This window comes from Elgaria multicarinata, chromosome 20, assembly GCF_023053635.1.
Source record: "Elgaria multicarinata webbii isolate HBS135686 ecotype San Diego chromosome 20, rElgMul1.1.pri, whole genome shotgun sequence".
NCBI lineage: Eukaryota > Metazoa > Chordata > Lepidosauria > Squamata > Anguidae > Elgaria > Elgaria multicarinata.
In genome coordinates, this window is record NC_086190.1 from 7694055 (window position 1) to 7716028 (window position 21974).

General features: G+C 50.0%; 1 protein-coding gene across 1 annotated transcript in view; it reads right to left on the reverse strand.

Moving 5' to 3' along the window:
• The window catches only part of EPHB2 (EPH receptor B2), a 130628-nt gene that overhangs the window by 14376 nt on the left and 94278 nt on the right, over positions 1–21974 (reverse strand). The window contains exons 6-9 of the mRNA XM_063145377.1: positions 11383–11507; positions 2769–2931; positions 2541–2649; positions 1913–1980 (exon numbers count right to left, since the gene is read on the reverse strand). Coding sequence (XP_063001447.1) covers positions 1913–1980; positions 2541–2649; positions 2769–2931; positions 11383–11507 — 465 coding nt within the window. The remainder of the gene's footprint in view (positions 1–1912; positions 1981–2540; positions 2650–2768; positions 2932–11382; positions 11508–21974) is intronic.

A 21974-nucleotide genomic window follows, 5' to 3' on the forward strand; every position in this document is an offset into this window, starting at 1 on the left:
CTGCACCACACTGGCTTTCTTGCATGTGTGCAGTGACAGTTGGAGGTGTCCAGACATGTTTGCGGCTTGCTTGTACTTGGAATTAGGGACGTATGAGAATTTAGTATATGCGAATCATCAAACACATGCTTGCGGTGGTCTCATTCCCAACGATTTGCGCAAATTTCTAACTTTGCACAAACTTCCTTAGTAGACTAAGGGCTTTGCTAGACCTGCCGGGATAAGCCGGCAGGGAGGCGGGGCGACGGCGCGCTGACGTTAGCGCGTGCTGCCTCGGCTTCCAGACGCGGGACGCGCAGGGACTTCGGGATCCCTGCAGCGTCCTCCATTTTTTTTTTTTTAGTTTAAAGGGGCCACGTGCGGCCCGAAGACTCCGGACCAGGTAAATCCGTTTTTTAAAAAAAAACGAAGCCCCCCCTCCCTGTCCCCGGCCTTGCCCTGGCAACGCCGCTCGCCTGGTTGTTTGGGCGGCGGCGCCCGGCGCTCTCTCTCTCCCCCGCCCTCCCCCCTTGCCATCCCCCCTTGTCATCCTTCCCCCTGCCCCTCTCTTCCCCCCCCGGGCCACAAAGTAGCCGCAAAAAGCCACGGACCTTCCTAGACATTTCGCAGCTCCGGCCTGAGGCCGGGGCTGCGAAAAAGGCGCGCCATAAGCGAATTCGCTTATGGCGCGTTAGAGGAGGCCTCAGTGTGGCCTGGGCCCGGATTTCCCTGTGCGTCATCTGGACGCACAGCAGGGAAACCGGGTCTCAAGACGTGCTAAGGCCTCGTCTAGGAACACCCTAACTCAGCCCTGCTTTAATCTACAGAAACAAAATTGGCAAATTTGGGGAGATTTACGCAAATTTTCAGGAAATTTGCACAAATCTCCCGTTTGATGGATGCTAAGTTTGCACAAAACTCCCGTTCGCAGAAGGGAAGCAGCGATCGCAAATGGGAATGGCAATCAAGCAACCTCCAGCATCACTCCTCGCCCCCCCTGCTTGAATGCCCTCTTATGCACAACTGAGGCCAGCCGAGAGAGTGGTGTGTTTATTCTGGTGAGAATCAAATGCAGGTTAGAAACTGCTTTTCTACTTGCTTTGCTATGTGGCTGTTCTCTTTCACCCTTATTTACAGAGAGTGACTTAGGTGACTGCGTTAACTAGGGGGTGGCGGCTCTCATTCTCTCATTGACACATTCAGTGGCATTGGGGGTGGGAGAGGTATTATTGGGCCGGACTGGAGGTGGTCTGAGAAAAAGCTCCTTTACACTTTTAGGAGCAGCTGGATCTAGTGGGTCCAAAACTGAGGCTCCAAGTGGTCTCAGAACTCATAAGAACATCGGAAGAGCCCTGATGCCAGATCAGACCAAGGGTCCATCTAGTCCAGCACTCTGTTCGCACAGAGGCCAACCAGCTGTCAACCAGGGACCCACAAAGCAGGGCATGGTGCAACAGCACCCTCCCACCCATGTTCCACAGCAACTGTTGTATGTAGGCTTACTGCCTCTGATCCTGGAGGTAGCACAGAGCCCTCAGGAATAGTAGCTGTTGACACCCTCCTCCTCCAGGAATTGATCCAACCCCCTTTTAAAGCCATCCAGATTGGTGGCCATCCCTCCATCTTGTGGTAGCGAAGTCCGTAGTTTAACTACGCGCTGTGTTATTACTGCCATTGTTAAACATTTGGGGGCCAGGAATCCTTGCCGACCTGCTGCAAATCTAGAGGTCTACTGGGAAAGACAAATCTCCCTTTTGCCCAGCCTGCTCTACACAACCCAGTTTACCCTAAGAACAAAGTGCAGCTCAGGTTCTAAAACCATGGACGGCAGAGGTTCCGAGATGCTGAAGCAGGGCAGGGCAGAAGCTTCCCCCCTCCCCTCCCCTCCCCTGGGTTCCCCCACCGCCGCCGCCCCCGCTTGGAGAGTACGTACTGTGGCCGCTGGTGTAATGCTGCAGCTTGTCGGTGTACTCGGAGTCGGCACGCTCAAATCCTCGTCTTCTGGAAGGAGAGCACCGTGCTGAGCGGGAGGCAGATGGACTAGCAGAGCAGGGGGCAAGGCCGGGCTTCAGCTCTCAGCCCAGAGGCACAGCGCCCCTCCCCCTTCCCGTCCCAGCCTGACGCCCGCCCCCCACCGAGCCCTCCCCTCCCCCACAAAACTGTGGCCACGCTTGGGTGACCGTGGTCGCCACTTCTGCAGTGGCGGCACATTCCATCCCCAGGGTTGCGACAAGCATGGTGCCAATGTGCACATGCTACGCATGTTCCCATGCGCCTGTCCTTGCGCGGGCACCACCCTGCCCCAGCCCCTCCTGACACAAGAGGCCGAATTCCTCCCTCAAGCTTTCCTCCCACATTGAGCCTGCAGGAGCCAATGTTGCCCAGGCCCTGCCTGCTGCTGCCTCCTTTCTCCACATAGCCATGCCGCCATCTTGCACTGCTTGAAAGAAGGAACCAGAGCCAACGGATAGGTGGCTCAGTGTTTCTTACGCTGTCTAACTCTGGCCCTGACTCCATTCCCTCTTTCACCAAACGCTCCTCCCTCCCTCCGGCATCCCTACCTGTTGCAGACAAGGACGATGACCACCAGGGCGATGAGGAAGACGAGGCCTGCAGCCGAGGAGCCGATGATCAGGGGCAGCTTCTCCTGGATGCTGGTTTGATACTCGGCTGCAAGGACACACGGGAGGACACGCACTTAGGCTTTGGCCAGGCAAGGGAGTGCTGATGGGGGCAGGTCCGCTCCTGGCACAGGCTGTCCAAGGAAGCCCCCCCCCCTCGGCCCTCACCTTCAGTCATGGTCTGGAAGTACATTTTGCCGCTGTAGCGCCCATAGCCTGCCACCGTGCGCGCTCGCACCTGGAAGACGTAAATGGTGCCGGCTTTGAGGTTCTGCACCGTCACGGTGTTGGTGGGGCTCTTCACTGCTGTGGCATTGAACTCGCTCAGATCCTGCCAGGCAAAGAGACGGCAGCTGATGAAGAAAGCAAGGTGACCGTTCCCTGGGCCAGGGGTGGGGAACCTCAGGCCCACGGGCCAAACTAGCCCTCCAGAGTCCTCCAGATGGCCCCACACCAAACCACATTTGGTGGTCTCATGGCTTTGGTGTATTTTTTCTCCCATTCTCCATGGTTGAAATGCCTCTCCGAGGCTTAGTTACTGGGAGTAAGAACCTTAATCTAAAATATGGTGGCATTTGGGGTATTTTTTTATATATATTTCTAGTCCCGCCCTTTTGCCTTTGGAATCACTCAACACTCTGATGTGGCTCCTGAGAGGTTCTCCAAAATGAAATTTGGCCTTTGGACTGAAAGGGTTTCCATTACTCCCTGTTACACCTAAAAATCTGCCTCAGATTTTCATTCCCCCCCCAACCCCCACTTCAGCTAACAAGATCCAGACCAGCCTTTTCCAACCCTCCAGATGTGTGGGACTATACTCTCTTCATTCCCAGCCAGCACGGCCAGCCGGTAATGATGGGAATTGTAGTCCGACACATCTGGAGTGCACCAGGTTGGGAAAGGCTGGTCTAAAACCTATGTTGCAATCCTCTGTAGAGGCCTTCCTTTGAGCCCTGCCTCCCCAACCTCGAAATGCGAGGCAGATGGGCATCAGCATCTGGCAGTCTCAGGCAGTTGCCGGAGCGCCAGTAGGCCTGCCCTGGGATCCCCTTAATTCTTCTCCTGGAGGGAGGCTCTAAGCAGCCCCAGGAAGCAGAGCCCAGCTGCCACTTAAACAGCCCGCAGTGCCCCCGATGTAGCATCACTCTGGGGCATTGTGGGAAATTACCACCACAACCGGACACTGCTCTGAGCACTGCAGCCTGCCAGGGGTCAAGAGCAAAGGAAGGGGATGACCAGAGTGGGGCTTTCCCAGGCCTTCTTCAAACCTGTGCCTCAAAGAGGGCATTTTCAGTCAGTTCTGATCACGCACCCTGGTTATGGAATGAACTGCTCACTTGGTGCAGATTTGCTGTCCTTCTCTGCCGGGCAGATATATTTTAATCTTTGCCTAGGGCTTTCTAACCGCGATATGTTTTTTTTAAAAAATTTCATGCTAGGGCTGCTGTTGGTGCTCCAGATTAATTCCGTGTCGTTTTTATTATTGCTGTTCTTACATTTCCCACCACATTTCCAACGAAGGAGATAGTTTGGCAGGAGAAGCCTGGTCCAGGGCCAGATCTACACCGCGCAGGATATAACACTTTGAAAGCAGTTTGAAAATGGTATAGGGAACGTGTCATGGGCTGCAACAGTTGTCAATACTGTTTAGAAATCATTATAAAGCAGTCGTGTAGATCCTGCCATGAAGCACGGAGCGTGCGGTCCTGGAGGAGACATAAGCAATGGATTCCACCTCAGTGCCTCATTGGTGGCCCCTTGAGCCGGGAAAGGAAATCAGGGAGACAGGATGCAGCCCTGGGAGAATGCGAAGCCTGTGGAGCCGTTTGAGCCAAACGGAGGCCTTTAGCGTCCGACAATTAAGACAAGCGGAACGAGGCCCGTCTGCGTAGCAAAGACTCTAGGCTGGGCCTGTCAGGCTCCGTGGAGCATTAACAAGACAGGCTTCAAGGAATGGGTGGAAAAGGGCAGGAGGGGTTGTAAAAGAAGAGAACGGCAAAAGCATGGGGAGCAGTGTTGTGAGCCTGAGGCCTGTCGTATTTATTGTCCTTCATAAAACGGTTCTCCAGGAGTCTGCTGCGGTGGACGGTCTACAGAGAGGTGTGCAATCACATGAGTAATGACCCGTACAAGGAGACTACAGATGTACGTCACTCCGGGGTATTGTGGGGAATTGTCATGACAGCCATTCGGAGAGGTAGGGAGGAGGCCTAATGAGAAGCAAGTAACTTCCTGGCCTTGCAAAACTTCTGCAGGAGGCCTTGACTGCAACCCTGGAGAGACAGGACACAGACGATGGAGGTGGGCTGTGGAAAGGGACTGTAGCCCGGTGATGGAGGCCACGCTTTGCATGCAGAAGACGGCAGCTTTGATCCCTGGAATATCACTTTTGCCAGAGGTCCGAGCGGATGACTTGCAGACGGCTTTTTAAAGATCAGGTTAGATGCTGGCCTTGGGTCACAAGATGCCCCCGCCTTTGGCACACGGACCCATGTTCTGACGTGCAAGCACTCTCCCTCGGCCTAACCTACCCCACAAGGTTGTTGTGAGGATAAAGGCAGTGTGGCACGGGAGAGCCATGCATTGTGCCTCATGCTCCTCGAAGGAAAGACGGGACAAAATATGTTTGCCTTTCTGGGCATTTTGGTGGGAGGCTGGGAGAGAAATGTGACAGGCAAAGAGAGGCAACAACGCTCTAAATACACATTCCTGGAGACAAGTCACAGGGAATGGGTGTCGCCCTCCGGCTTGCTTGGAGCAAAGTGCAAATGGCCTCCTAGAATTCTCCACCCGATTTGCGGGCAGAGAAATTGTGGGCAATGAAATTCCATTTCGCTGACTTTCTCCAGGGGGAGGAGAAATCCTCCCACACTTCCTCAGAGGGTGGGGCTCAGCGCTAGCCCAACCACAGTTTCGTTCCTTCTTCCTCGGAGGTTCTGGTTTTGTTGGAAGAGGCAGAAGCAGCAGCTGTGTTGGCCGCCTGGACACCATAAGACATCCTCCAAAGTGCTCCAGAACTAGCGTCTTCCTGGGAAAATGGGGCAGGGGGTAAGGCAGCATCTGCTGCAAACAATAGTGGAAATTTTTGGAGAAAAGTCCGCAAAGCGGTCTTCTTATTCTAGCACAGTGGTTCTCAACCTTCCTAATGCTGCGACCCTTTAATACAGTTCCTCATGTTGTGGTGACCCCCAACCATAAAATTATTTCCGTTGCTACTTCATAACTGTAATTTTGCTACTGTTATGAATCGTAATGTAAATATCTGATATGCAGGATGTATTTTTATTGTTACAAATTGAACATAATTAAAGCATAGTGATTAATCACAAAACAATATGTAATTATACATATTTGTCATCACGCCGGGCACTCGTATGTGGGCGTATCTACATGTGGGCGGATCCTCCTGGAGATGGATAGAGGAGCGGTGTCTCGGTTCCTAAGACCATCGGAAATATGTGTTTTCCGATGGTCTTAGGCGACCCCTGTGAAAGGGTCGTTCGACCCCCAAAGGGGTCGCGACCCACAGGTTGAGAACCGCTGTTCTAGCAGGAGGCGGGAGGAAAAGAAACAGATTGATTCCTGCAATGGCTTGGAGGATGGTAGCGATCCGCTGGAGGCTTTTGCATGTGCATGCTTGTGTGTATGTGTGTGTGTAGCCATGTGTGTACCCAGGCAACCCACCCAACGCCTCAAATTGCCCTCAGGGCTGTCCAAGTTGCCCATTCCTGGTCTAAAGAGACCTTGGCGTGATCTAGCCTGGCTGTTCTCAGATCCTTCAAACTACAGCTCACACCCATCCGCTGAAATGGGAAGTTCCCCAGGAGAACAGGCAGACGTGCCCGCCTTCTCCTGATTCGCCACGGAGGGAGGGGAGTGCAGGGCAACGCAATATAGGTCAGGACCTATTTATCAGCTCAAACGGTGGGCCCTTCCCCCCCACACCTCCTGCTGGCCTGTGGGGCACTGAAAATAGGTCATCTAAAGGGAACCGAGGATTAGCCCTTTCCACTGCCAATTGAGGGGACACACACGCACACACACACACACACACACGTGTGGCTTCATTTAATCATAGATTTTTAATTGGCTTTCCCCCTGATATATCCCCAATCTCATGTAATTTCTATGCATTCACATCTGGGGAATACAGCAGAACACAAACCCACCCACCCACCACTCCCACCCACAAGATTTCTGTCTGCACCTAAATCAATCTAGACATGAAATCTTTGAAGCAGAGATGAAGCTTTTAGCCCTTTTGGGAGGTTGTGAGGGTATGAAGTCTTTGTTTCCCGCAATTGGCTGAAATATTCTGCTGTACAGGATTTCCACTCCCTGCTAGTTTCCCATGTCTTCATTCATAAGTCTGTTCCATCCCATTCCCGCAACAATGCGTCATTATTATTATTTTTAAATCACACAAAAATTTGCATTATTTGTTAATGATTTTCTTTCACAAAATCCACATTTTTGCCGAGTTTTAGCCCTAACACCTACATTTTCTACGCATTTCCCCCTAAAATATGTATTTCAATCTAAAATATGGATGTTTATGTTTGCATTTTGTTAATCTGAACCAGAGGAGAAGACACGTGGGAGATTCAGGACTGATTAAAAAGAAGGACTTCTTCACACATTGCATAGTCAGACTATGGAATTCGCTACCACAAGATGTGGTGATGGCCACCAATTTGGATGGCTTTAAAAGGGAGTTGGATTCATTCCTGGAAGAGAAGGCTATCTATGGCTACTACTCCTGGAGGCTATGTGCTATGTTCAGTAGCAGAGGCAGTAAGCCTATATACACCAGTTGCTGGGGAACATGGGTGGGAGGGTACTATTGCACCCGTGTCCTACTTGTGGATTCCTGGTCAACAGCTGGTTGGCTACTGTGTGAGCGGAGTGCTGGACTAGATAGACCCTTGGTCTGATCCAGTACCAAGGCTTTTCTTATGTTCGTAAGTCTCACATATAAAATATAGTAATTTGGGGCTATTAGCCACTCTGGCAAAAGCACACCCTGGATTGGAATAAGAGCCCATCACCCTCCGAGAGAATCCTGAGCTGTAACCTGTGAGGAAGAAGTTGCTTAAGGTAGAAGTTGCTGACATTAGATGGTTGAGGGCCAAAACACACATGACACTCAGTTGTGCACTGTTCTACCCCACAGAAAAAGTGTAATAATGGGGGCTGGAATGGATATATGGATGGATATATGGATATATGGATGGATATATGGATGATAGAAGCATTCTGCCTTCCCAAATTTTGAAACAAACTGACCCAATTAGCACTTCCTAGGCTAAAGTGCAGTTCAGAACTTAGTTATGGATTGGGTTTCAAATTTCCCAAATGTGACAACACAATTCTCAAGTTAAAAAAACACACCAACATATACGAATGCATTTTATAATGAGTATTTTTTTAAAAAAAGAGAAAATAAGTTTAGAAATGCATATTTTGAGAGAAAATATATTTCCTAATAAGTATTTAAGTACACATTTCGTGTATTTTTTATTTATTTATTTATTTATTTATTTATTTATTTATTATTGCATTTATATCCCGCCTTTTTTCCTCCAAAGAAACCAAGGTGGCTTATATAATCCTCCTCCTCTCCATTTTATCCTCACAACAACAACCCTGTGAGGGCTGAGAGTCTGAGACTGGCCCAGAGTCACCCAGTGGGTTTCCAGTGGGGACGAGAACCCGGATCTCCTGACTCTCAGTCCGACACTCTAACTACTACACCACACTTTTTAAAGGCAGATTAATATGGAAGCTGGACAGAATGGACTTCTGAATAAACATGCATCTAAAAGTGACATACACTAGAAATAGACTGATTTGCCCATTATTAAATTTAGACCAGAAGGCTCGAGTGTGTGTTGCTGTAGTTGTTGACTTTCTCCCATGAATGATTCCCCTTTTTATTTCATGGGGAGAAGCAGGTGTGTGTGTGTGTGCGGGCGCTGTGTGGAGGAGGTAACTTTAGCCAAACTTTCTTTTTAGGACTTGAAAGTGGTGGCTCTCCCCTGCTTGTTGCTTTTGTTGCATGTTTCATGGAGTTGAGGGACAGTGAGGATCACTGAATATATTTTTTTATTTCCAAGACTCCAATATGAGAGAAGGAATCATAGAATCATAGAATAGCAGAGTTGGAAGGGGCCTACAAGGCCATCGAGTCCAACCCCCTGCTCAAGGCAGGAATCCACCCTAAAGCATCCCTGACAGATGGTTGTCCAGCTGCCTCTTGAAGGCCTCTAGTGTGGGAGAGCCCACCACCTCCCTAGGTAACTGATTCCACCGTTGCACTGCTCTAACAGTTAGGAAGTTTTTCCTGATGTCCAGCCGGAATCCGGCTTCCTTTAACTTGAGCCCGTTATTCCGTGTCCTGCACTCTGGGAGGACCGAGAAGCATAGCTCCTACTCTGAATTGGCTTCAGATGCCATCGCGTGGTGTCTTCATCAAGCCAAATCCAACCATGCACAATGATTTCTCCTCTCACTCTGAAGTCTAGTGGGTAAACCCCAGAATTGTTGTTTTAAATGGATGCTGCTGTTTTTATACTGTTGTTTTTATGTCTCTGATGGTTTTGAAATTCTGTATATTTTTAACGTTTACTGTTTTTAGCTTTTGTGAACCGCCCAGAGAGCTTCGGCTGTGGGGCGGTATATAAATGCAATTAAATAAATAAAATAAATAAATGCACAAACAACAAAAAATGGCACCCACGGCCTACAGAATTATTGTCCCATCTGTTTGGTGCCTAATTCATCCTTGGACGGGCCTCCTGCACATCGCTGGAAATGGCTCTCCCTCAATTTATAGCCTCATAAAAGGATAGTGAAGTTGGGGGTGGGCGGGGATTTCAGCTCAGCATTGGCTTTTGGTGCCAGGGTGGGCAACCTTGGCCTAATTTCAAAAGCCCTGTGCGTGTGATCAGTTCAGACCTCTGGTAACAGCCATCTGGTCTTTTCATGGCAGCCTGCTGGGCGGGATGATGAAGGAGAGAAAGAAAGATGGTAGAATGAGAAACGGGGTGACCCACCCACTTTTGACTTTACCCTGCTCAGCATTGGCTTTGACTCTCTACCCTGCTCAGTGCAAATTAGCCATGAGGGAATGTGCTCACCCCCATTTTGGTGGGAAAGGGCTAAGAAACCCCCTTCTGCTCCTGCTAGGCTTTTGCTGCCAAGTGTGTGCTCCGTTTTGCTGCGTTTTGTAAAACAGAATGGAACGAGCGTTGGTTCAGGGGATCGACACGCTCCGTCATGTGAAGCTTGGTCCCGGGAGGAAGAGCAGGATCGGGGTCACCTCCTTTCCCTCCCACCACTAGAAAAGCAGTTCTCTAGGATTAAATCAAAGTTTTCCCATAAAACACAACACATAGATTTATAGCCATCGCCAGCTTCCCTACTGGGAGACAATTCACAACCTCTCATAGCCAGAGCTCTACCGCAGAGGTGGCCCTCTAGATGCTCTTGGACTACAACACTCATCAGCCCAGGCTAGCATGGGCAACGGTCATGGATTAAGAGAATTGTAATCCAGTGACCTCAGGAGGGCTGCAGGTACCCCACCTCTGCTCTAGAAGAACTGTGAGGCTCACTTCAGATAAATCCAAAGGCACAGATCTGATCACACTTCAAACCCCAGTTTTCTGATATCCTCTGGGGACGTTTCTGTCTTTTTCACTCAGGAGCAATGTGGGAAATACACAATTTCCGGAGCCTCCGTAGCTTCGCAGTGGAAATTGCATATTTCCGAAGATGCATAAACGGTGCTCCATGCACGCCTTTAATCTTGCGTAAATGGAGCCTCCACAGCCGCCATTTACACAACTTAGGAGCCTCCTTGTGTGCATTGTGTTGCACACAATGGAGGCTCTGGATGAAGGTGGATGGCTTCTGGCAACTTGCCAAGCCACAAGGCGCTGGGTCCGGGGGCGGGGGGGGGCGGGGAGCAGAGCAGACTTGGGACTCCCGGATCCAGTCAGGAACCGGCAACATCCCTAGTTTTTCTTCTTCTTTTTATAAAACAGAACTACCCCTCCCTCACAAGCCACCCCCCCACACTTCAACCAGCAGCCCAGCTGCTCTGGGCCATGTTGCTGACCCTGAAAGAAGAAGACAAACCACTGCATTCTTTAACTTTCCCTGTCCTTTCAAAGTCACTGAGTAGACCCAATCACTTCTGTGATCGTGCAGGATTCCTAAGAACAAACGGGACTGCAACTGTGCTCAGCGAACGCCCTTGCAGATTCCTCTTCAGCCTTTCCTGTCCAGTGCAGGAGTGGAGGGAGTGTCTGGAGTAGGGGGAGGATGGTGCACCTGGCCTCACAGCGCCTTGGACCATATTGGGAGCAAAGAAGCTGTGTGCCAATTTAGCTAAAGGGCCAATGGGCAACCCCAATGATGTTATTCTCTTTGCTTTGATCAACGTACACTCTGTTGTGGCTCTTGCATGGCTAGAGGATTGCGTATGGACTCTGCATTTTGTGGCGGCTGCTTAATGTAGGCCAGAGAGCTAAAGCCACACCAGCGAACACCGTGGGCCTAGTAACAGAAGTCTCTCATAGCTCAGAAGAACAGGGGGAAAGCGTTCCCTCCCTCCTGACACAAAGCCAGGAGAAGCAAGATCTACGTTTTGCTGCAGGAATGACTGCTCAGGAGAGGCAAGCGAAGCCAAATGTCCTGCTTTCCAGTGCTGGCATTAGGATTCACGGTGTCTTCAGGGGAAGTGGAAAATACCCACCCCCATCTCCTCCCTTGGTACCTTCTCGTAGTACTGCAGCTCATAGTCCAGGATAACTCCGTTGGGCTGGTCAGGCTGTGACCATGACAGGGTGATGCTGTCCACTGTCCGGCTCACCTGGTGCATGATGGACACGGCTGAAGGGGCTGTAAGAGAAAGAAGCCAGTGTCTAAGGCAATGACTCTCTGGATTCTGATCACACCTGCAGGAAGGAAATTGGAGGAAACCCTTGAGATATTTCTTGATCCTCTGCTATCCATCAGTCGGAGAACACCAGGTCACACACACCTGAACCAAATTTGGCAAGGTTAAGCTCTGAAGACGCTGCTGCAAAAGAACTCATGGCTGTCCAGCTGCATGGAGAATAGAATACACAACACGAGTGATGGGGAACCTGTCCATTTTTTGATGAAGTTAGCATGGATAATACTGACATGGGTTTGAGTGCCAGTGACAAATCCTGCACACAGTTCTTCTATCCTATAATGAATAAACTTATCATTGTGATGGTCAGATGGCTTGCCAACTGTGAGGTAGAGATGGTTGAGAAATTCATTCAGTTTTTTAAAAATTATTATTATTCGAACTCACCCAAACTTGCATTTATATATTTTTCATCAATGGATGAAAAGAACCTGAGTTTTGTTTTCTTTTAAAAATCAAATGTGGGATAAAGTGAAACAAACAGATTTACCCATCCAGGCCGAGGGCTTGGAGCGTTTGCCTATTACAAGTCTGGCTTTGAATCCCTGGGTATTTAACCAAGTTTGGGATACTCAATTCGGGTTGTCGCTTCTTCTTTTTCTGACAGGCTCTCCATCCTGAACAATTGCATGGCAGGCAGGTACACCTCTCCATGATGAGAAAACAGTGCCGGCTGGATTTGGCCAATGGAGGTTGGCGAGGATTTTGTTTGGTTCATTTTTTAAAAAATAAGATCTTATCAAAATTTGCAAATGTCTTCATAAACGTTATAGGAAGACATTGAGTTTTTTAAAAATAAAAACACCACTGAATGTTACAAGATCATCTTCTTGGCCCGCCGCTCTGACCATGTCACTCCACTTCTGAAATCTCTTCATTGGCTTCCAATTCACTCCAGAATCCAATACAAACTTCTCCTGCTGACCTTCAAAGCTCTTCACGGCCTAGCTCCTGCCTATCTCTCCTCTCTCATCTCACACTATCGCCCCGCTCGTGCTCTCCGCTCCTCTGATGCCATGCTTCTCGCCTGCCCAAGGACCTCCACTTCCCTTACTCGGCTTCGTCCTTTTTCTTCTGCTGCCCCTTATGCCTGGAACGCTCTTCCAGAACACTTGAGAACTACCAACTCAATCACAGCTTTTAAAACTCAGCTAAAAACTTTTCTTTTCCCTATAGCCTTCAAATATTGAGTTTGTTCTGACTCTATACTGTTAGCTTCACCCTACCCGGTGCCTGTTTACACTTCCCTGTGCCTGTTTGCATTCTCTTTCCCTCCTTATTGTTTACTACAACTTATTAGATTGTAAGCCTATGCGGCAGGGTCTTGCTATTTACTGTGTTATCTGTACAGCACCATGTACATTGATGGTGCTATATAAATTAATAATAATAATAATAATAATAATAATAATAATAATAATAGAGAAAGCAAAACTGACATCCCACTGTAGCTTAGCCAGGTAGCTTTCTCCAGAGCATGTGCGCCTCACTGACAGTGTCACCACTCCAGAAGCACATCCGTCACCCTGCCCAGCTTGCCTTCACAGCCCCGAACACCGGCTGCACTCTTGGTCTTTCGCCCCCTCCCCCTGCCGGTTCCCCAGCACCCCCCACCCACCCCCTCATTCACTAGCATGGGGCAACTCAGTACACCACAATGTGTTCCAGGTCAGGGAGGTTTATGGTGTCTCAGAAATGAGTGCTAATTGTGGAAACGGCTGTGTAATGCTCAGGGCAATTCATTATGATAAAACTGACATGGCTCAGTAGGGAACCGTCAGGCGGCGGAAAATTGTGCCAGGCAAATGGGAGAACAAAAGGCCTCTTTTGCAGCAGCTTTGTGGACCCCCAGGGTGACAAGGCTGGATGAGGGAGGGGAGGGTCACCGAGCGTTGTTGTGGTTGAGCCGGTCTGTCTGCCGTGTGTATGTGCGTGTGCATGACACAGACGGGTCACCTGCAGTATTCCTGCCCTGCATCGGCTGCAGCAGTCTCAGTGATAGGGCTGGACACAAGGCCAAGCAATGACCCCAGCCAACGTTCCAGCAGACAGGCTTCAGTTCAGGGGCATCCAGGCCAAGCAGCAGCGGTCAAACAGGCAAAGGGTCAAGGCTCAGTGAGGCAGTCCAGTACAAACACAGTCCAGTAGCAGAGTCAAGCAGGGGTCCAAGGTCCGAGCACAAGGCAGGGCCAGGAAGACAGGAGACAAGGCAGGCGAAGCTGGTGAGACATTGGCTGTTTCTACACCAGCCCTAAAATGCAGGCTGGTCACGGCCGAGTCCCTGTGCGTCCAAATGATTCACAGGGACTCCCAGGAGGAAGGAGGGGCGAGGACGGGTTTTCCCCAGTGATAAGTGCTCCCTGGGGAAATTAGATTCTTCCCACCATCTTGGGATCATCCCAACACCGCGGGAGGTGTGGCTGCCCGTCCCGGCTTCTTTCCTCCTCCCAGTGAGTAGCAGGAAGCAGTAGAGGGAAGGAACTGGGCTGGGAGGAATCGGAAGGGGGAGGGAGAGGGGGAGGGCTTTTTAAAAAACATACAAACAAACAAACCACCCTCACGTTTTGTTGGAGCGCACATGCGCTCAGCTTCTTAAAAAAAAAAAAGGTGGGCGTGACACCCTCCTTCCTCCCGGGATGTCACGCCTGCATGTGGACTAAAGGGAGGATCTCACGATCAGGATATCGTGAGATCCTCCCCCCTCCCTCCCTCTACACCGGACTGGTGTAGAAATGGCCATTGTTTCCAGCAACAGACATCTAAAAACAACTTTTCCTCCCTAAGATAATCTGATCTGAGCCTGAGCCAGAGACGAATCTGTGGATCATAATGCTCATTTCATATTTGAGACCTTAGGAGAGCCTGCTACTGATATTTCCAAGCCCCAAAGTAAGACCTCTACATTTCACTGAAATAACAGAAGGTCCCACACCTAACGACAGGATGTTGGGGGGGACGTGCTGTGTACCTCCCACAAATTGTACTTTGGGGTTCCAGAGAATGACTTATTTGTCTGACCACTCCCCGTCCTTGAGGCAGAAATGATCAACCAGGATGATCAGAGGTCTAGAAACAAAGCCCTATGAAGAGAGACTGAAAGAACTGGGCATGTTTAGCCTGGAGAAGAGAAGATTGAGGGGAGACATGAGAGCACTCTTCAAATACTTAAAAGGTTGTCACACAGAGGAGGGCCAGGATCTCTTCTCGATCCTCCCAGAGTGCAGGACACGGAATAACGGGCTCAAGTTAAAGGAAGCCAGATTCCAGCTGGACATCAGGAAAAACTTCCTAACTGTTAGAGCAGTGCGACGGTGGAATCAGTTACCTAGGGAGGTTGTGGGATCTCCCACCCTAGAGGCCTTCAAGAGGCAGCTGGACAACCCTCTGTCAGGGATGCTTTAGGGTGGATTCCTGCATTGAGCAGGGACTCGATGGCCTTGTAGGCCCCTTCCAACTCTGCTATTCTATGATTCTAGGATTCTATGACCTTTCTCTGGGGTTGGAGTGCAGTGCTTGGCTCAGCTTGCTGGATTCATCTGGGGCGGGGTTCTGATTTGCCAGCAAATTTTCAGCCACACACTTCGCTTACCTCCTGCTCTCTGTCTGGAGGACACGCTGGCCTGGATTACCAAGGGGTGGGTGGTGGGTGGGGGGGTAGTGGTTGATGTGGAACGCCTTAGAACAGGGATTTGAACCTGGTCATTTTCTGATCCCTTCTATGAAAACTGCCCAACTGTCAGTTGGGCAGTTTTCATAGAAGGGATCAGAAAATGACCAGGTTCAAATCCCTGTTCTAAGGCATTCCACATCAACCACATCAATTAATTACAGGGGTGCGGGGGAGATGAAAGGAGAAAAAGTTTGTCCAGGAGCGAAAATGCAATCAGTCCAATTCCAGCCAGGTGACCCCGCCAAAGGCCATTTCTGAAGAAGCCAAGTACGTTAAGAAGAGCCCTGCTGGATCAGACCAAGGGTCCACCTAGTCCAGCACTCGGTTCACACACTGGCCAACCAGCTGTCCACCAGGGACCCATAAGCAGGACGTGAGTGCAACAGCACCCTCCCGCCCATGTTCCCCAGCAACTGGTGTATATCGGCTTACTGCCTCTGATACTGCAGGCAGCACATAGCCATCAGGGGCTGGGAAAACTTAGGTCGCAATGACACAGATCTGTTGCTCTAAGTATGTGACTGGGAAACTGAAGAATGGGGTGGAATTCCCTCTCCGCCCCCTTCCCACATCTCCCCTTCCCTACCCTCAGATGGAAGCTTGAGCCATGAAACAGCCAAACCGTCCCCTCGGGCTCCTTGTCTCGTTGTGGGTGGGTGGACTGGGGAGGGGCAGGCGGAGGGGGGTCAACTGACATGGAGTCTAGGACAATCTTGGACCACATGCCAGCCATGAAACCACGACCCTTCTCCAATTTCCCCTTTCAGCCCCGAAAGCCTGCCAGCACCAATCCATTTTGCTGTTTGTAACACCCCCCCCCTTCCCTCCACCCCTCTCCTCTCCTCTCCGTCAGCTGCCAGGTCTGCAGAGCGAATCTCGTTCCTGTGAAGAAGCCTCCCACCCCTGGTCCCGGAGTAATCAAAGGGGCTCCCTGGCTGATGGGGCTCAGCCGCCAGGCTTGGGTTACTGGCAGCGGAATCCGTCTCTGATCACATTAATCCCCATAACTCGTGTCAAGTCTCGGGAGCAGCAGCAGCAGCAGCCGGGCCCCACCAAAGCCCTCTCGCTCAGGAGCGTCAGGGAATGAGACGGAGCACGGAGGAAGGACGGAGCAACTGGGGGTCTTCCGGCCTCCCCCTTCAAACCCTCACTCAAAAGTTCTTCCCCGGGCATCAGGTTACCCCTGGCCACCATCAAGCCAACAGGGAATTCTGGTATTTTCAATTACCGTCCAGCAGACACGGCTGTGCTCTGAGGTCAGGGTCAGAAATGTCCGGGGGGGGGGAGGCGGAGGAGATGGGGGGGGACACACAGAGCAGGCTGGAATAAGCAGATGGATATGCAGTCTTTGATTAGCACTAGAAGTGGAGCGTTCTGGGAAATTCCGAAGACAGGAAAGTGGTTTGCATTTGCGTACGTTTTCACCTTTGGGGGAATGAAAACAAAACAGGTAAAAATAAAAATAGAACTTGACTTGTCAGCATCAACTTACTTCTGTCTGTCAGGTTCCAAAGAAGTTATGTCTGTCTTTGGTGTGATCACTAAGATGCAAAAGCGTGAACAGAGAAAGAAGCTGGGAAAGTGATAGTGCCATCTTATGCAGGTTTACCCAGAAGTAGGTCCTACTGTAAGTCACGCCGTGTCGACACCAGCCCAATAGTCTGGGTTGGTCACAGACGAGTCCCTGTGCGTCCACATGACGCACAGGGACTCCCGGGGGCAGGGGCGGATGGGCACGGGTTTTCCCAGGGATAAAGAAACCCTGGGAAAACCCGATTCTTCCCGCAATCTTGGGACTGTTCCTCCTGGTGCCACGCTTACTCGAGAGTAAGTGCGACACCAGAAATGGGCACGGAGCCACGCCATGCAGTGCCGTGCCCATCAGGGGAGGAGGTGGCAGCAATTCTGCCATCCCTGTGATGGTGATGGTGATTTAAGGGGCACGAGGTCATTTCCCTCCCCCCCACTTACTTGTTCGCTGGAGTGGGGCGTCGCTCTTGCACGACCAGCCCCGCTCACGGGGGGAAAAATGGCGGCCGTGATGTGCCTCTTTCCTCTTTCCTCCCAACACATCACATGCCACATGTGGACCCAGGGGGAGGATCTCAGAACCAGAAAATCCCGAGATACTCACGCCTCCCTCCCGGAAAGCTGGCAAGTGTAGAAAGTAGGGCTGTGTACCCCTACTCAAACAGCTTAATAACCTGATCCAAACCTTCCGGTTTGGGCCCGGACCAGTTCGGGTCGATCTGGACCTCCCCCGATCTGCTCCGGAACTGGATCCGGAGCAAGATCCAGAAGTCCGGATCAATATTCGCCCCCCCATTTTGCCCCCCCTTCCCCACTTACTTGCCTCCGCAGCGGACGGCAGAGGCAGGTAAGTGGGGAAGGAGGGACAAAATGGGGGCCAAATAAGCCCCCCTCCCCTGGCTCCGTCGCCACCACAGTCCGGGCGGCGGCTTCAACTGTGGCCCAGGCCTAAGACTGGAAACAGGCCGCAGCCTGTTTCCGGCCTTAGGCCTGGGCTGCAGTTGAAGTCGCCATCCAGATCGCAGTGGACACAGGTAAGCCCCCCTCCCCTGGCTCCACCGCCGTCGCTGCATGGACTGCAGCGGCAGAGGAGCCAGTTAAGTGGGGGAGGGGAGAGGGGGCTTACCTGTGTCCATAGTAAGGGGACGCAGTTGAAGCCCCCTCCCCCTTACCTGGCACCGCCACCGTCACCGCACAGACTTTGGTGGCGGGCGGGGAAGCCAGATAAGCTCTCCTCCCCACTTACCTGGCTCTGAAGCTTTGGAACGGTCTGAATTATTATTATTTATTTATTTATTTATTTATTTATTTATTTATTTGTATAGCACCATCAATGTACATGGTGCTGTACAAAGTAAAACAGTAAATAGCGAGACCCTGCCGCATAGGCTTACATTCTAATAAAATCATAATAAAATAATAAGGAGGGGAAGAGAATGCAAACAGGCACAGGGTAGGGTAAACAGGCACTGGGTAGGGTAAAACTAACAGTATAAAGTTAGAACAAGATCAAGTTTTAAAAGCTTTAGGAAAAAGAAAAGTTTTTAGCTGTTCTGAACTGCTTCGGGCTGATCCAGACCTCCCCCGATCTGCTCCGGAACCGGGCTTCGGAGGTCTGGATCAGCCCGCTCCGCTTCGGATCTGGGGATCCGTAATGGAGTGGAGCACACCCCTAGTAGAAAGGGCCTCAGAGAGCTTCTTCCTGAGCATGTGTCTTTATATACAAGTACCTGGGAGTCTGCTCCATGGAACACAATGGGACTTATTTCTGAGTAGATTAGGGTTGCACTGTAAGTCTTCAGCAGGGCATAAAGATGTCAATCCTGGCCATTTTTGAGAGTCCTAACTTGGTCAAACCAGGAAAACAGCATGCAAATCAAACACGTTGCTCTTGAATTCCCATTTCCCAGCTTTGGAGCAAAGTTATGTCTCTTCTGTCGACATGTTCAGTAGCTTTACATGGCACCAGAGCCACAGATGGGACAATTCTGCTACAGAGAAAGGCCAGAATTGGCTGCTTCAGCCTCCAGGTGGTATTTTATTTTATTGAGGGGTCATTTGTTAGCTGCACTGCGGTTACGGCTCCCAAAGGAGCTTACAGATAAAACTCCGAAAGTAAAGTAAGAAAAACTCATATAAAACAAAAGCAGGCAACAGAAATCCAGCAGAGATGAAAACAAACAGAATAAAACAAATAAAAACTAAAAAGGACTGAGCAATTTTTTTTAAAGTGTTCTGCTGGTACCAAGGCGTAGGGGGGGAAAGAAAGTCCATGGGAAGGAAATTCCAAAGATGCCACCAATGAAAAGGTCCTGCCTCCACCCATCTCACTTCAGATGACGGTGAGGAGCAGGGGAAGGGTGTAGAGCTGGGCCTGAGAATGATCTCAATGTCCAAGCAAGTTCATGCGGGAGAAGGTGATCCTTTAGGGTTCTTGTTGTTTTTACACCTCTGGTCCCCAGAGTACAGACAGGCGTTGTGCTTCTGTATATCCATAACCTCACACAACATGACCTTGTTCAGTCCATGACTAGATATCACACAAATCTCAAGGTTTCTAGTCTTTGTGCTGTGTATGTTTTAGGTACACTGAAATCTTGCAAAGCTGGGGTGAAGCGTGGACCACTCAGCAGGCCTCCCAGCTGCCACATTTAGTGGTCTTTGGTCCTCGCTCCACCACTGCCCACTTCACAGTAGATATGTTGTGAGCGCCCACAACATACCTACTTTAACTACATCAAGTTAAAGGAAGCCAGATTCCAGCTGGACATCAGGAAAAACTTCCTGACTGTTAGAGCAGTACAACAATGGGATCCGTTACCTAGGGAGGTTGTGGGCTCTCCCACACTAGAGGCCTTCAAGAGGCAGCTGGGCAAGCATCTGTCAGGGATGCTTTAGGGTGGATTCCTGCATTGAGCAGGGGGTTGGACTTGATGGCGTTGTAGGCCCCTTCCAACTCTGCTATTCTATGATTCTATATTTAGAAGCCCCTTATAATATGAGGCCCTAAATCCAGTACTGTTCCTAAATCCAGTACTGAACAGTCCTTTTCTCTACTCATTCTCTTAGCCCATTGCTACCTTCACCCACCCCTGGGAACTATCATTATAATTTAATTTTGGTATAAACTGAACTGATTTCTCAGAAGAGTATTTTATTTTTTGAACTTTTGAAGATTTTACCTTCCCCAGGAGACTATTTGGCAAAATGCCCCTCCCAATTTTGCCACCTGCAAATAGAATGGCAAAATTTCAGAGGCCATTTCTGATCCGCTCTAGAACACCACTGATAATAAACCTGCAGAGGACGTCCCCGGGGCTGGGGATCTTTCAGGCATTGAGCGACACGTCCCTGCAGCCCCGGAAGACAAAAGTTTCCCCTCTCCTTCCTACTCCCTGCTGCAAAACCCCTCTCTTTTTAAAGCTTCCTTTCTTGTCTCCGCAGCTTCTGTTTCCAGCTGCTAATGAGAAACATCAAGGCTGCCAGGCTGTGCGGAGAGCCTGCGAAAGAATTCTGCCTCTAATTACGGGAGAATTAGCGAGCAGACAGTTACTGTTCAGCGCTAATGAATAGATACATTAAGGGAGGCATCACACAAGGCGGGAGATGGAGCCCGGCGCCTAATCAGGCAGAGTGAGGCAGGAGCACGTGGGGGAAGCAAAGGCAGAGCAGGGGGGCTTGCAGCCCCCCCCGCACACGCACACACAGGCACGCACACACCCTCCCCTCTCCCTGCAAAGGTGAGAATGTTCACAGCTGTTGCAATAAAGTCGCAGCCGCATCGCTTAATAGCAAGGGGCGAGATTCAAGCGTGCAAGAGCAGGGCAACCGATCCCTGCCTTTGCCAAAGCAGTCCCAGGATGGGGGTGAGACTAGGGAGGCTTGCGGAATTCGATCTGTGCCCATTCCGATACCAATTGATCCGATCTCCACCTCCTGGACCAGTGTGCCAGTTGGAACGTGGCCTTTCGTGCGCCCAAATGTTCTGGGGCAATTCTTATCAAAGTGCATTAAGAAACACATACTTCAAGAAGAAGACATCTGTCTATAAATACACGTTTAAACACGTATTGAATTTAGGGTTGTCCGAGCCCCCTGATGTCCAGTCCAGGGGATGCACCATGGGGAAATCCGGGCTGCTTGAGGCCCCGGGGATTCCTCCGGAGCCTTTTGGCGAGGTGACTGTCCACGATTTCAAACGGCGTGATAGGCTAACAACAGCCGCCGTTAGCCTAGCACAGAAAAATTGTGGCTGTAAATTGCATAGTTTACAGCATCTCCAACCGTAAAGCGCTTCCTTCTATGTGAATTGCAGCCATTTATGCCAGAATTGATGTAGAAGGAAGGTGCTTTACTGGCGCAAATGCCCTAAATGACGCCATTTACAACCATAAATTTTCCCCAGACTAATGGCACTGTTCAGAATGGAGGAGAGCCACCCTCCGGGAAATCCAACAAACTCGGAGGGGAGGGGAGCCGATCCGCTGTGGAATCCACAGACTGGATTCCTAAAAATCCAGTCTTATTTGGATCTGGGGAGGATTTCTCCACCATCCCTAACTGAATTGAAAGGTTTTGTACAGATTTTTTTTAAAAAATGCAGATTAATGTGGAAATGGGTGAACATATGAGGAAGTGACATGGACTGGGAATAGGATTTGAAGGGGGGCATTCTGGAGGGCGGGGAGGGGAGAGGCTAAGACATGCAGTCTCTGCAGTCCTGGTCCCGATCCCAGCAGCAGAAACTCTCTAGACAGGCTCAGATGCCCTTTTATTTATTTATTACATTTCTATGGTGCCCAATAGCCGAAGCTCTAGAGCAGTGGTGCCCAATTAGCTAAGTACTGTGGACCCCTTGTTTTTCAAATGCCAAGCCATGGACCCCCACTTTTGAAAAAATTGTTATCTCTATGGTAGTTACCTGTGCAAGCATTTTTTTGAGAAAATAAGGGGTAGCCCCTAATAAGCAAAGGATTTTAGGTATACTAAAAAACAGACCATAAAATTTGTGATATTATCATGTCAAAATGACAATGATTTAGTTAGGAATATAAAGGCAAATTTAATTTTACTAATGTCTAGTTTACAATTGAACAAATTATGACATGTCTAGCAGCTACTAAACCTAAATGTGATGGGAGAAATCATGCCTCTTTTTGTCCCGAACAATCCCTTCCACATCCAGTTCAATATTTCCTACTTTTAATCT